At 31.4% G+C, this 15,284-nt stretch overlaps 1 protein-coding gene across 1 annotated transcript in view; it reads left to right on the plus strand.

The window, feature by feature from the left end:
* LOC145319072 (potassium voltage-gated channel subfamily KQT member 1-like) overlaps positions 1-15,284 on the plus strand; it is an 83,876-nt gene that overhangs the window by 33,719 nt on the left and 34,873 nt on the right. Inside the window, exons 11-14 of the mRNA XM_080160899.1 lie at positions 11,363-11,460; positions 11,624-11,701; positions 14,173-14,247; positions 15,126-15,191. Of these exons, the coding sequence (XP_080017025.1) occupies positions 11,363-11,460; positions 11,624-11,701; positions 14,173-14,247; positions 15,126-15,191 (317 nt within the window). The remainder of the gene's footprint in view (positions 1-11,362; positions 11,461-11,623; positions 11,702-14,172; positions 14,248-15,125; positions 15,192-15,284) is intronic.

Genomic DNA, 15,284 nt, shown 5'->3' on the forward strand with positions numbered 1-15,284 from the left:
ATTATTTTAAAATTAATTAAGGTAACCTTTATTTTTCATAAGTAAGGCTTGGAGAAGTGGATCAAAAGGGTTGATATATGAGTTAGGGGCATTGAAAAGGGGGAGGGGATTAGACTAGCTTTACATAAAGAGTTAGGTATAGCTAAAGGGTACTTAATTGGAAAGAAAGCAGGTAGAGGAGAGAAGAGAGGGGAAGGGGGGGGGGGTTGATAAAGGTTACTTAGGAAACTTATGTAAGGTTTTTAGTAAAACTTTAAGGTAGGCTTACATTAAAAGTTAGGGACACCTAAATAAATTAAGGTATTCTTAAAGGTATGAGAAAGCAGGTAATTTTTCTTTCTTCTTTAACTTGTTTTAAAACACCTTTGACAACCAATGAATAGATATTTAAGATCTAGATGGTCTATCTGGCATCAAATTCTGTTATACATATAAAGCGGTTCCTATAAGACAAACCCCTTTGTTAATTTTTCAACTTTTTTATTTCATGGGTGGGTGATCTCCAACACCACCTTAAATTTTTAAAAAAATACTTTTCTTTTATTTTATATTTTTTGGGGGTTGAGTACCCTCCCAAACCCCCTTAAATTAAAAAAAAATTAACTTCCATTTTCGAACCCAGTAATAGTGTCGGACTGATTATGACGTAACAAAAAAAATTAGCCAATGACAGGACATTATTGACCAATGGTAAAATTCATAGTGGCCTCTCATTGGCTAATTTCTTTTGTTACGTCATAATCAGTCTGACACTAATACTGGGTTCCCATTTTCAATTTTTTAATTTTTTTCTTTTATTTTTGAATTTTTTTTGGGGTGAGGTGACCTCTCACACCCCCATAAAAAAATTTTATCTAAAATTTTTTTATCTTCCATTTTAAAATTTTTCTTCCATGAAATGGGGTGACTTCCCACACCCCCCGGTACAAATATTTTTTTCTTCCACTTTTAATTTTTCTGGGGATGGGGTGACCCTCTTAAAAAATGTTTTGTCTTCAATTTCAAATTAATTTTTTTTTTTGAAAAGGGGTGACCTTCCACACTCACTAAAAGGATTTTTCTTGTCAAAGGGGGAAAAAATGGCGTGCGAAGCGTGCCGCAAATTTTTTTTAACCTCCTTAAAATTTTTACACTGGGGGTAAAATTTGCTTAGGGGGGGTAATTACCCCAACTGAAATCTGTTTGCAGGGGTAAATTTTGTTTACCCCCCCCCCCCAAATTTACTCCTGGGGTAAAATTTTTTGGGGGGTAATTTAAATTTTATTAAATATTTAGTACTAAAAATGCACTGGAAGCGCGCCAAAAATTTTTTTGTTAGAGATTTTTTAATTTGGGGGGGGGGGGTATTTATCCCTCCTCAAATTGTTTGAGGGGGTTAATCCCCACTTCACCCCCTCTTTGGACATCTATGCCTGGAGGATCAGGACCTTCAGAATTATACATGGAACCTGAAATTGACTTGTATACCTATATTTCTTACTAGCGGCTATGCCCCTAGAGGCCTCTAGGGGCACTTGAGGAGGAGGAGTCAAATTTGATTACCCAATATCTTATTTTAGATTTTATAAGAAAAAGTAAAAAAAAATTTTGTTGGGTAGAAAAATTTTTTTTTGGGGGGGTTTGCGTGCCCCCCCATCATCATTTTTAATTTTAGTTAAAAAATTTTAAAAAAAAATTGTGGGGGGGGGTATTTTTCATTTTTGGGGGCGTTGGGGTTATCCCACCCCCCAAGAAAATAGTTATAAACCTTCCCGGGACTTATGAGAAGCTACCTTGTTAAGGAGAACCCAATCGGTTCAGCGGTTAGCGAGATCCTTCAGTACAGATACACAGACAGACACACAAACTTCCTGTTACTTTAGTATAAGGATGAGGATGTACTACTACAGGTTTGGGGGGATGTTTTATTGGGTTCAGGAAACCCTCCCCCAAATAAAATAAAATGGAGGGGATGAAAAATATATCTCCCAAAAAGCTGTATTTTGTCTTAAGTTTTTTTTTATGTTTTTTTTGGTGATCCCCCCCCCCCCTAAGTAAAAAAGGATGTAAAAACAAAGGTTGTTGAATAAAAGTGTGGAGGAAGCGAAAATTCATTATCAAATAGGGGACATGTACAATTTTTTTTAGCCCTCTAGCTTTAATAAGAGCTGAGATAATGGGGAAGGGGGGGCATTGAACTACTGATAAAGGTGCGGCAAGGGGCCCAACTGTTAAGGGTTAAGTCTCACAAATTATGGATCCTGATTGACCATCTAGTTCTATTATATCTATTGGTTAATTATACTGTAGTACTGCTGTACTTCCTTATTATTTTTTTGGTTATTTTTAAAAACAGCAAATCGTTCTTTTAGCTTGAATTAAAAAAAAATATTATGGCCTTAAATAGCTTCAAAGTTTCTATTTAATTCCCATGCACACACAGACATACATCCTATATTTGTTATACATAATTGCGGCTACTTTTCTAAACTTTAAAGATGTAAGATTTATAAAGAAAGATTTTAATTTTTTTTGTACAGAGTGATTTCTTTGCTTGGTATACAGGCACTACATGAAATATAGATAAATCACATGACTCATAATCAAATATTTGAAATGGAAAAAGTGCTGAATCTTTGATCCTTTTTTGTTAAATTGAATGAACAACTATGGCGACGTGAAAATTAAATTCTACAAAGAGTTATATTTAAAACTTATTACAAAGAGTATGCTTTTAGCTCTATATGAATCTATAAGATTTTTTTCTATTGTATTAAAGTTTAATTTAATCCACAAAATTTTTTGTTAAAAAAATATATCAAATTGTTAAGCTAAGAAACAATTTTATTCATTATTTTTTTTTAATAAATTAACGACACCCTTAGGTAAACCTAGGTGGAGAATTATATGAAAAGGGAGGATTTATAAGGCTGGGGCATCATAAAGGGAGAGGGGTTTATGATAGGGATTCCTAAATCTTTTACTTAAAAGATAGGAAGAGTTTTTATTAATCAGCTAAAAAATCTCTTAATTAGTAAAAACAAGATTAAGATTAAGGGAAAAAATGTAGAAAACTTAAAATAGAAAATACAGCCTCATGATAATTTTTAACGCCTCTAAGTCTAATGAAACTTTTCTTATATAACCCCAATTGAAAGAACACTAAGGGACGGGGGGGGGGAGGGGAATGGTGAGTGTTATGGCGGCTATTCATTGGGGGGGAATCGTTTGAAAAGGATAGATGTGGAGGGGGGGCTGGCAAAGGAAGACAACTTAGAGTACCTGATATTGATATGATAGGTTTATGTAAGGCTAAAGTATTCCTATCAAAATCTTTACCTAAGCTTGACATTACTAAATTTAAAGGACGCCTGCAAGAACTCTCACGCTTTAACTGCTGAAAGACTGCCACAAGTAGACCCAATACCCCAAATTTGAAGCCTTCAGCTTCAATAACCTAAAAGTTCTAGGCATTTCAAAATAGTATTTTATGTACATTGATATTTTGAAAGATTTCCAATGCTCATAAAAGAAAAAACAATATTAAATTACGTCGCCTAGACACAAAATTATAACCTTATCTTTGTCAGAAACTTAGATTACCAGTAACTGATTACATTTTTACATTAAAAACACTACATTTATAGTCAAAATCTATGAAAAAAAATCGATTTAAATTGCATTTGTAAACGAAAATCATAGCGGACACAAAGGGGGAAACTTATACAAGCTCAGCTGTGATTGGTTGTTTAGCTGATTCAGCCTTCTGATTGGCTACAGTACATTCGGTACAATGCAAGTTAAACTTAATTTTTTTTAATGATTTTGACTATAAAAATGGGTATTTTTATTGTAAAAATATAATTAGTTACGGGCAACCTAAATTTCTGACAAAAATAAGCTTATAATTTTGTTTCTAGGCCACGTAGTTTAATTTCAAAATTTCTAACATTAGCATTGAATTTCTTTCAAAATTTCCATTGTATATAAAATGTCAATTTAAAATGCCTAGAACTTTTTTGTTATAGAAGCTGAAGGCTTCAAATTTGGGGTGATGGGTCTACTTGTGGCAGTCTTTCAGCAGTCAAAGCGTGGTATTTCTTACAGGCTTCCTTTAAGGGTAGACTATCTCCCCTAAACTAAAGTAAGGCTAAAGATACCCTTATTTTTAAGGGGTCCCTAATAAACCGTTTGTGATTAGCTTTATTGTTTTTCTTCTTCTTCTAGACTTAACTTTTGTAAATGATATACCTTTTATAATTATTTGCTAATTGTACAAAATGTTTTAAATTTCTTATTTAACTTTGCATTTTATTATGTTAGCAGAGGATTTTATAAACAAAACTGCCATTCAGTTTTTAACAGAGAGGGAAGGAGCAACCTATAATACAAAGTAGAATGATGTCTGTCCGTCCGTCCGTTCCTTAAGATCTCGGTAACCACTGAACCGATCGGATTCTACTCTTCAGGGAATATACCTACTGGTCCTGTGAAGGTTTTAGGCTATTTTCTTGGGGGGTGGGACACCCCTCCCCCCCCCGAAAAAAAATTCCTCCCCAATTTTTTTATTTTGTTTATGGGGAAGTTAGTTCACATAAAACTACTGGCAGCAGTACCAGTAATACTTAATTTTTTTTTTTTTTAAATACCTCTTGGGGCAAAGCCCCTAGAGGCTAGGGAGAAGCCGCTAGTAGCATATAAATCATATTAACTCCAAAAGTTCTAATTTCATATAGCAAACAACCTTTGATTGGGTTGTAAAAATTAAAAGTGTTCAAACTTAATTATGTTTTGTTATAATTTGATTATTATAATTGAAGATATAAATTTATTGCCCCTTAATATCCCTTAATGTGAATGTTGTTTTTTATATAACAACCTTAATTATTTTTTTTTTATTTGCTTTTCTCAGCATGTCTTTGGCTATGTTTAATTTTAATATGGCCTCATATCTCTGCTGTATTTCTACATAAAAATGTTTGCGGATCAACATAGGACAATATCATTCCAGTTTATCAATCTTAAAATGATTGTTTTAACGATTTTTTATTCTATTTTCCAGTAAAACTATATGCGTCTTTTTTCTCAATTAACCTCATTAACTATTTTTTTCATGGTTAGTGTCAAAACTTTTACATACACAGTTATGGAATCTCAACGACAAAGATTTTTTTATCCAATCTTGACAAGTGAGGTATTTTTGGAAAGAGGAATATATATAGAAAACGCCTATGAAAATTAGAAAATCCGCAGAAATCATATTTGCAAGTTATTTGCAAAAATCTGCAATGCTAATTTGCAAAAATAATTTCATGCCTTAAATGACTTATTTAGAAAAAATCTTTTTATGAAATGTGTTTATTTATAAGTTTAGAACATACTTAGGGCAAAAAAATTTCTTTAGTGTTACTTTTTTCACCTTATATATGAAAAAAGCAGTTTCTCACATTTTATGATAAAAAAAGGTATAGGAACAAAAATATGATTTTTCTTGATGTAAACACAATAATTGGCATAAAATCTATCATCCTAAATGTAAAAATCAGATATAGAATCCTTTTTTAGAGCTAATATAGTGCAAAAAGTAACCAAGACATTTTTGCAAAGTATGAAAATCTGAAGAAAATAGTTCTTTTTGCTTTTGATATACATATCAGAGAAATGTATATAAAATTAGTTATCAAAAACTATAAAACATGTTATAAGTTTTTTCAACACTGTCATTGATTAAATTGCACTTTTAGGTTTTAGAATTACCAAAGTAGTGCATAAAAACTCTTTTTATGATGTAATTAAACAAAATAAATGCCAAAAAACCAACTACAAAATGGTCTACTGCATTATAAAAAACGCCTAATTGTTGATTTGAATTTATTTTGTTTAATAACTTAATAAAAAGAGTTTTTATGTGCTACTTTGGTAATAAGTAAACCTAAAAGTGCATTTTAATCAATGATAGGGTTGAAAAAGTTATAACTTGTTTTTATAGTTTTTGATCACTAATTTTATATACATTTATCTGATATGTATATCAAAATCAAAAAGAACTATTTTCTTCAGATTTTCATACTTTGCAAAAATGTCTTGGTTACTTTTTGCACTATTTTTGCTCTAAAAAGGATTCTATATCTGATTTTTACATTTAGGATGATAGATTTTATGCCAATTATTGTGTTTACAACAAGAAAAAACATATTTTTTGTTCCTATACCTTTTTTTATCATAAAATGTGAGAAACTGCTTTTTTCATATATAAGGTGAAAAAGTAACACTAAAGAAATTTTTTTTGCCCTAAGTATGTTCTAAACTTATAGATAATCACATTTCATAAAAAGATTTTTTCTAAATAAGTCATTTAAGGCATAAAATTAATTTTGCAAATTAGCATTGCAGATTTTTGCAAATAACTTGCAAATATGATTTCTGCGGATTTTCTAATTTTCATAGGCGTTTTCTATATATATTCCTCTTTCCAAAAATACCTCACTTGTCAAGATTGGATAAAAAAATCTTTGTCGTCGAGATTCCATAACTGTGCATAGTTTTATTTTCTCTGACTGTTGCATAATACAATGTTTACAATGTAAGTGGAATAATCTAAAGAAAGAACGACCTTAAATCATAAAGGAAGGGGGGGAGGGAGTTGTACTTGGGTAACCCACCCTCCCACTCCCTAACAAAAAAGCCTAAAAACCTACATAAGGCTTTCCTTATATAGAATTACTATAAGACATGAAGATATATTTCCGTTTCAGCAATCATCTTTAACAACTAAAACCGATATGGTTCTGCTTCAGAGTGTAGATTCTTATAGGTCTTGGAAAGGTTTATAGCTATTTTGTGGGAGGGTATCACCACCCTGTCAGGAGAAATTGCAAAAAATATAACTAACCCCATCTAGTAGCAAAAAAATATATTTTGGAAACAGCAGATTGAAAAGAAAATATTTTACCTACCCCTAGAGGCCTCTAGGGGCATAACCGCTAGTATTTAATATTTCACACAATAAGAAAAAAAATGGAAATAAATAAAATAAAGAAAGGAAGATAGTTCTCCAAATGTAATTAAAAGTTACATATTTTGAAATATAATAAATATTTAATTATCTTATCAGTGATTTTATTCATCTGAGGAGGTCACAACTCTATAAATAATTAAGTTTTACGTTGTTGACATTTGCTGTCGCAATTTGTCAGAATATAATCTCACAACCTTCCCTGAGATACCCTTAGGTTGTAAGGAGGGAGATTTTCTTTTCTATTTAACTAACTTTTTATATTCTTTTTAAATTAATGACGTTTTTTCTCCTATTCTACCTATAGACATAATTGAACTTGTTTTATTGATGTAACTAAGAGTTTTATTTATGTTTTTATTGGTACTTAATGAAAGTACAAGAGTTATAAAATACTTGATATATAAAGTATTTTTATGTAAATAAGCTACTCTTTAATCACAACGAATCGGTCAATGATCATCTGTTGTAGTGAGTTCAGTGGGTATACTTTTCAAAATCGCAAACACAAATAGTCTATTATTGATTTTTAAAAGCGAAGCTTTTCTATAATTAGGGTCGGTCCGTCCGTACGTCCGTAACGGATAGTTTTTTTCGTTAATTTAGGCATGTTAGAATTGTCCTATCGATTTTAAATTTTGCATGGTGATTCCTTTAATAGTTAGGTACGATTTAGAAAGCGTAGCAACTCTATAATCATCACCAAAATGTCCGTACGTCCATTTTAAACATGTTGATTTTTTTACTTTTTTAACAACAAATTTTTATGTGATCTGATCATCCGATTGATCTGATTTTTGGTGTATTGATTCCTGGGACAACAAAGTATAATGTAATAAGCGAAGCAACTCTATAATCAAGTCCTAAAAATGTAAGTATGTCCATAAACATTATCCTGAATCAAGCTGTTTTTCAACAAATTTACTTACAATTTTGCGTTGACTCTTATACATTTATATTCTGATTATTCAGTTCTGACACTATACAAGTATTAATGTTCGTTTGCCTTACCGTTTCTGTGCTTCGCTTTTATGGATGTTGTCATCCTTGTTTATTTAATAATCTTTGCTTTCCTGATCATTTGACTAATTTACATCTATAAGTAAGTCCTACATTCTATGGAGAGAAAATTATATCTGGTATAATATTGTTTTTGTTATTGAAAAACAATAAATAAAGTGTATAAAGTATTATAATAAAGTAAGCAAAAGTTGAGATAAATAAAATTATTTGGCCTAAACCATTATTATATGTATAATGTATATATTTCATTTAATAAAATAAAAAGTTTTAATAAGAAATTACTCAGTAAGGTTATCTTATACCCGTATATGCGTAAAACGTAGCAAAATCTATATACTGCTGCTATGTCAGATGCAAGATAGTAATAGTAAGGAAAATTCCTTGGCCCAAAACAAGCGGATAGGTTGGAGTATCTGAAATAACTGGGCTGTTATCTTTAATGGTAATATTTGTATTTTGATCAATTTAATGTATCAATTCAATAAAAAATAATTTAGAATAAAAATCTAAAAACGATACAGAAATAATGTTAGATTAAATGTTTAAAATTCAGAAGCAAGATACTAATAAGCATGTATGTGTTTTAGTGTAATTAAACATTTTATTTTAACGTTTCATAGACAGTTGGCTGTTAGAAACCAATTTTATCGAATTTCAGAACTGCCATTAGATTATTAATTCTAATATTAAACGTTTATAAGATATGATGATTATATTAATGCATGTAAGTGTATCAAAATGAAAGAGTTTAACATCTTTGATAAATATAAAAAATAAAAAAGTAATAAAATTTGTTTTAAATGTTTTGTTAAGTTCAAACTTACACTAATTATTTTACTTTTTATTGGTATTAAAATATTTTGAGAAGTAAAGCATTTTACAATTAGGGTTGGTCTCCTCGTGCTATATTTTTATCGTTGAAATCATCTTATCAATTTCAAAGATGTCATGATGTAATGAACAGCTAGGTACAATTTAGAAAGCGTAGCAACTCTATAATCAATATAATCCAATCTTGTATATGAAAAGTATATTTTTTTTAATTCAAATTTATTTAAATCCCTTTCATTTGATTAAATTTCTTCTTTTTGTATATAACAACTTAGACCACTAAGAAAAAAGAAGTTTTTTATAGTGCCTATAAAATGATGTCATACTAGCCTACCATTGGTTAAATGAAATGTGTAATGGCCTGCCATTGGTAGTTTAGTCTGTGTATTGGCCAATCATTGGTCGTTTGTACAGTATGACGTTTTTTAATCTTACTTAATAATTAAATTTTATCTAAGATACTTATATCTTGTTATTGCTACGCTGCTTATGAACACAATTTCCCTTATTTAATACTTATATTTGCGGGAACTTTTGTTTAATGAAATCTTCCAATTTTCAACATGTACAAAACGGCCTGATTTATTGCATCAAGATCCATGAAAGATTTATATAGGAAATAAATGTCTATATATGAGCTCAAGTTTTCCAAATATTAAGTGTTTAAAACCCATAGTGCTCCAATAATCCATAATAAACTCTCATTGACCAGAACGATATGACCCATTATTTTACTACATGAAGAATAAATTCTTCTTTTATTTCATGTTGCTATTTGAGTTATATTGAAGTATTAAATTTATATTCACAAAACAGAAAATTTAAATTTATAATATAGTAAATAAAAGAAAACTTAGTTTTAAAATAATTAAATAAAAAAAATAAAAAATATTAGGATCCTAAAATATTTTAAAGAAAGAGAGGCAAAATTATAAATACTTTAATACTTTAAACAGGGATAGGACAATGGAAGAAAAAGATTAATATTCAATCTAGATTATAGCGGGATAATTTTAGAACGCCACCTCTAGTTGCTTAATAACAATGACGAATAAAGTGGCAAACTTTAATTACTTTCTTTACAAAGGTTACAATACACAACTTTTATGTTAGACTAAAAGTTAAAAAAAAAACTTGTCGATAATTATAAAGGTATAAAGATAGCAACATTCATACGAAGCAAATTTAAACTTAATTGGTGGATAGATATTTTTAATGATAAAAGATATGCTTATTGGGTAGGGGCTATCAAAGAAATTATGCTATCTTAAAAAGCAGAATACAAAATTCGGAAAATTCAATATCTTTGATCAATGTGCTATGGATGGAGAAAAATATTTATAGAGTAGAAGCCCAATGGTCTTGGAAATCATTACTTAAAAACAAATGTCTTTATCAAATAGTAGACAAACGGCTATTCCAAATTATAGAGTAGCTTTAGTAATACAAGTATTCATAGTGGGTATTTTTTAATAACAACACTTACTTGAATAAGTAATTATAATGTCACAATGTGTACATATTTATGTTTATGAAATGCATGTAATTTAATTTGTGTCAAGTGCTTCCCCTCAAAAAGCACATTAATCACTGGAAATCCGCCTTCTCTTATTTTTCAAATAAATTTAGGTCACTTAACCCTGCTGTGCTACCCAGTACATAACCTTACCAAACCACGCCTAACCTAAAGTAATAAAAAAAATCATTACCCCCCCCCCCCCCCCCCCCAACACTTATTTAAAATTAAGGGGTTTCAGTGTTCAACAATGCACTTTGAGGGAATACGCCCATATGCATGTACTTAGTACTTAACTTTGTGTTATATTTGTATGTTGATTATTAATGATATTTGGTCAGCTACTAAGCTAGTATGCAACTGGACAAAGGTTAAAGTATTTTGATTGTAGTAAAAATTAGTATCTCAATTTTTCTCCCATAATAAATCTCAATTTTAATAGAAAATGAAAAGTATGAAATAAAAGTAAGGATGTTTCATTTTATGTCTTTGAATATGTACAACAGTTAAGGGAGTTTCATATAAAAAATTACAAATTTTAACCGAAGTATCCTGATTTACATCATAATTACTTCTAACATGACGCCAGCCGTAAAAGTTTGGCCAATGTTGTAACATTTGTCTTCTTTTTTTTTTGGAAGACATTTTTACCGAAGCAGCTAATAGCACCTATTAAAAAATAACTTCATACAAGACAAATGTTGGGCCATTATACATTTTACTCTTGGTCAATATAAATGTATACTGATCTATCATTGATCAATTGTATTGTATTGTAAGGCATCATAAGCTGCTTCTTTTGACCAGCTTCGATATTTTAGTGTTTGATTTCTCCTAAAGCAACACTTTTTATGTAAATGCATCAAAATTAAAGGTTTACATGAGCTGCTAATTCTTTAAGTCCCTTTCTTATTAATTGAATTAAATGATATTTGATTTAAAATATTTACAAAAAGATTAAATAATAAGAAAAATATAATTTAATTTTGTAATTACAGATTTGATAGTGGTTACCGCATCCATAGTTGTTCTGTCTGTGGGTAGCAATGGTCAGGTTTTTGCTACTTCAGCCATCAGAGGCATCAGGTTTCTTCAGGTAGGAAAAGCAATCTGTAAAATCTATTTTTCAGGATGGCTTTGAAAACGATTGATATCCGCCGGTTATAAGACACTTTAAAAAATGATATGGTTTACATATTTACTTTTTCTTAAATAAAACCCAACATGAAATTTAATGTATAATATTCTTTTTATTTCAGATTCTTCGGATGCTTCATGTTGACCGTCAAGGAGGTACCTGGAGGCTGTTAGGTTCTGTTGTATTTATACATAGACAGGTAAACTATCTGTCTAGAAGGTACCTGGAGGCTACTAGGTTCTATAGTATTTATACATAGACAGGTAAACTATCTGTCAAGGAGGTACCTGGAGGCTACTAGGTTCTGTAGTATTTATACATAGACAGGTAAATTATCTGTCAATTAGGTACCTGGAGGCTGCTAGGTTCTATAGTATTTATACATAGACAGGTAAACTATCTGTCAAGGAGGTACCTGGAGGCTACTAGGTTCTGTAGTATTTATACATAGACAGGTAAACTATCTGTCAAGGAGGTACCTGGAGGCTGAAAGGTTCTGTAGTATTTATACATAGACAGGTAAACTATCTGTCAAGGAGGTACCTGGAGGCTGCTAGGTTCTGTAGTATTTATACATAGACAGGTAAACTATCTGTCAAGGAGGTACCTGGAGGCTGCTAGGTCCTATAGTATTTATACATAGACAGGTAAACTATCTGTCAAGGAGGTACCTGGAGGCTGCTAGGTTCTGAAGTATTTATACATAGACAGGTAAACTATCTGTCTAGAAGGTACCTGGAGGCTACTAGGTTCTATAGTATTTAAACATAGACAGGTAAACTATCTGTCTAGAAGGTACCTGGAGGCTACTAGGTTCTATAGTATTTATACATAGACAGGTAAACTATCTGTCAGGGAGGTACCTGGAGGCTACTAGGTTCTGTAGTATTTATACATAGACAGGTAAATTATCTGTCAATTAGGTACCTGGAGGCTGCTAGGTCCTATAGTATTTATACATAGACAGGTAAACTATCTGTCAAGGAGGTACCTGGAGGCTGCTAGGTTCTGAAGTATTTATACATAGACAGGTAAACTATCTGTCAGGCAGGTACCTGGAGGCTACAAGGTTCTGTAGTAATTATACATAGACAGGTAAACTATGTGTCAAGGTGGTTCTGGAGGCTGCTAGGTCCTATAGTATTTATACATAGACAGATAAAACAACCTGTCAAGGAGGTACCTTGGGCTGCTAGGTTCTGTAGTAATTATATATAGACAGGTAAACTATCTGTCAAGGAGGTACCTGGAGGCTACTAGGTTCTGTAGTAATTGTACATAGACAGGTAAACTATGTGTCAAGGTGGTACCTGGATGCTGCTAGGTCCTATAGTATTTATACATAGACAGGTAAACTATATGTCAAGGAGGTACCTGGAGGCTGCTAGGTTCTGTAGTAATTATACATTGACAGGTAAACTGTCAAGGAGGTAGGTGGAGGCTTCTAGGTTATGTAGTATTTATACAAAAACAAGTAAACAAGGAGGTACCTGGAGGCTGCTGTGTCTGTAGTATTTATACATAGACAGGTAAACTATCTGTCAAGGAGGTACCTGGAGGCTTCTAGGTTCTGTAGTATTTATAAATAGACAGGTAAACTATCTGTCAAGGAGGTACCTGGAGGCTGCTAGGTTCTTTAGTATTTATACATAGACAGGTAAACTATCTGTCAAGGAGGTACCTGGAGGCTGTTAGGTTCTGTTGTATTTATACATAGACAGGTAAACTATCTGTCAAGGAGAGACTTTTATGATATTTTTTGTATGTTGTCATTCTTATTTTGCTATTTATTTATATTTTAACTAAATTTAAATACAATATTTGCGTCATGCTATCTGTATTTCTTCAATGAATATTTAAAGTTTTGAGAAAAGTTATTGTATGAAAATACATTTCTCCACAGTTTCCTGTAAATATTAATAAATGGCATTCAAATGACATTTAGGCAATGCAGGGATTTTAAGGGATAAGACAATGAAAGATAAAATTTATGTACCGACTACAACCCAAATAATGATAAAAATTGCCCCTCCTGCAGTTTATAGGTTGAAAAGTTTGTTTCTGCTAGTTTTAATTAACTATCTAAAATTCAATATAAGATAAGTAACTAATGTAGCCTTCAAATAAATAGGTACCAGACAATTTCCAGTCGAATGTTCCTTACTTCCCTGGATCTATTTTTTCATGCAGCCATTACAAAGTTTTATGAACTTGTGAAATAAAGTTCCTATTCACTATTTAATTTTCAATACTAGCATCCAGAGGAGAGTTATTTCAAATTGGAGGGAGGGAGGGCAGTAAATAGCATTAAACTATCCCAAGATAAATATTCAAAGTAGGCTAAAATTATCTGGGACTTATCTAGGCTTCCCTAAAGAGGAGAACTAAATTGTTTAATTGGTTTTCGAGATCTTAACGGACCAATTAAATAGCCCTACTCCCTTATATGAGAGGAGGATATAATGTATGTCTGTCTGTCTTTCACTAACCGCTTAACCAATATGATTCTCCTTTTAGGAAAACTCTCATTCCAGACTGATATTTCTTTACTTTTTAGGAGTGTACGAAGTAACCCTTTTAAGAAAATCAACTACGCCAAAAAAAAACTATTTAAAGACCTGCTAATTTAGACATTTTGAAGGTCTTAACATAAAACTATTTATTTTTTAGGAACTGATCACAACACTTTACATTGGATTTCTTGGCCTCATATTTTCTTCTTATTTTGTTTATCTCAGTGAAAAGGTATTCGAATTTAAATTTTTGACAAACCCCAAACTGTCCAGTTTTGAGCAAGACGATTCCAGTTACGTCATATACGTTTCGGGAAAGATAAAGGGAAGGGGGAAAAAAAATCTCTTCAAAAGAGATGGGAGAAAAGGGAAGAGATTTTCTTCCCCCTTCCCTTTTTATATGACGTCACAGGAATCGTCTTGCTCAAAACTGGGACAGTTTGGGGTTTGTCTAAATTTTTATTAAAGGAAAGTAATTTGAAGGAAGAATCTTATAGTGCCTGTAAAAAAAGACGCCATACAATACAAATGACCAATGATAGGCCAGAATAATTTCAATGGTAAAACGTATAATGGCCTATTATTGCTTCCATTTGAAGATGGTGAACAAGTCATTATGTCCTTCTGTATGTTAGGCATTTCCTTTAAAGGGAATATTGCGATGGAAAACTTTGATTTTCCGAATTTCTTAATTTGACGCTAAATGAGCGCGTCAATTATGTGTCTCTTTGTCAAAAATTTTATTATATTTCTTTTTACAGAGATTGGTTTGTTTTGGCGGTAAATAATAAATCACAAAAATTTAAAGTTTTTTTTTGAATAATGTTTAGTAAAATGTTGTTATTCTTAACAAAATAGAACAGAAAACCAACTATTTAATTGCTTAACCTTGGCGAATGGTTATGATTTGCACCTATTTTGGGCTAAGACATTCTTCACATAATTACTTTTTATGTTGTTCATCTGACTCAGCACAAGTATTTACAAATTTTAACGTCTATAGATATGACGCGATTTTGGGGCGGGATTCGAATCGATAACCTACCCGTCAAATAGCGGATGCACTACGTATGTAGTTGCAGGTTTATGTGATTGACACATTTTATGTAGGATGCAGTTGGCCCAAATGGAAAGAGTGATTTCAACAGCTATGCAGATGCTCTTTGGTGGGGAGTAGTAAGTTTTTTATTATTCTTTTAATAATTTCAACAAAGTAAATAGTTGCGAAGTTGTAAGATAATCAGGAAAATATTCTTCAGAAATTTCGAA

Source organism: Acartia tonsa, chromosome 5 (genome assembly GCF_053477335.1).
Source record: "Acartia tonsa isolate MP-2025a chromosome 5, ASM5347733v1, whole genome shotgun sequence".
NCBI classification, from domain to species: Eukaryota; Metazoa; Arthropoda; class Copepoda; order Calanoida; family Acartiidae; genus Acartia; species Acartia tonsa.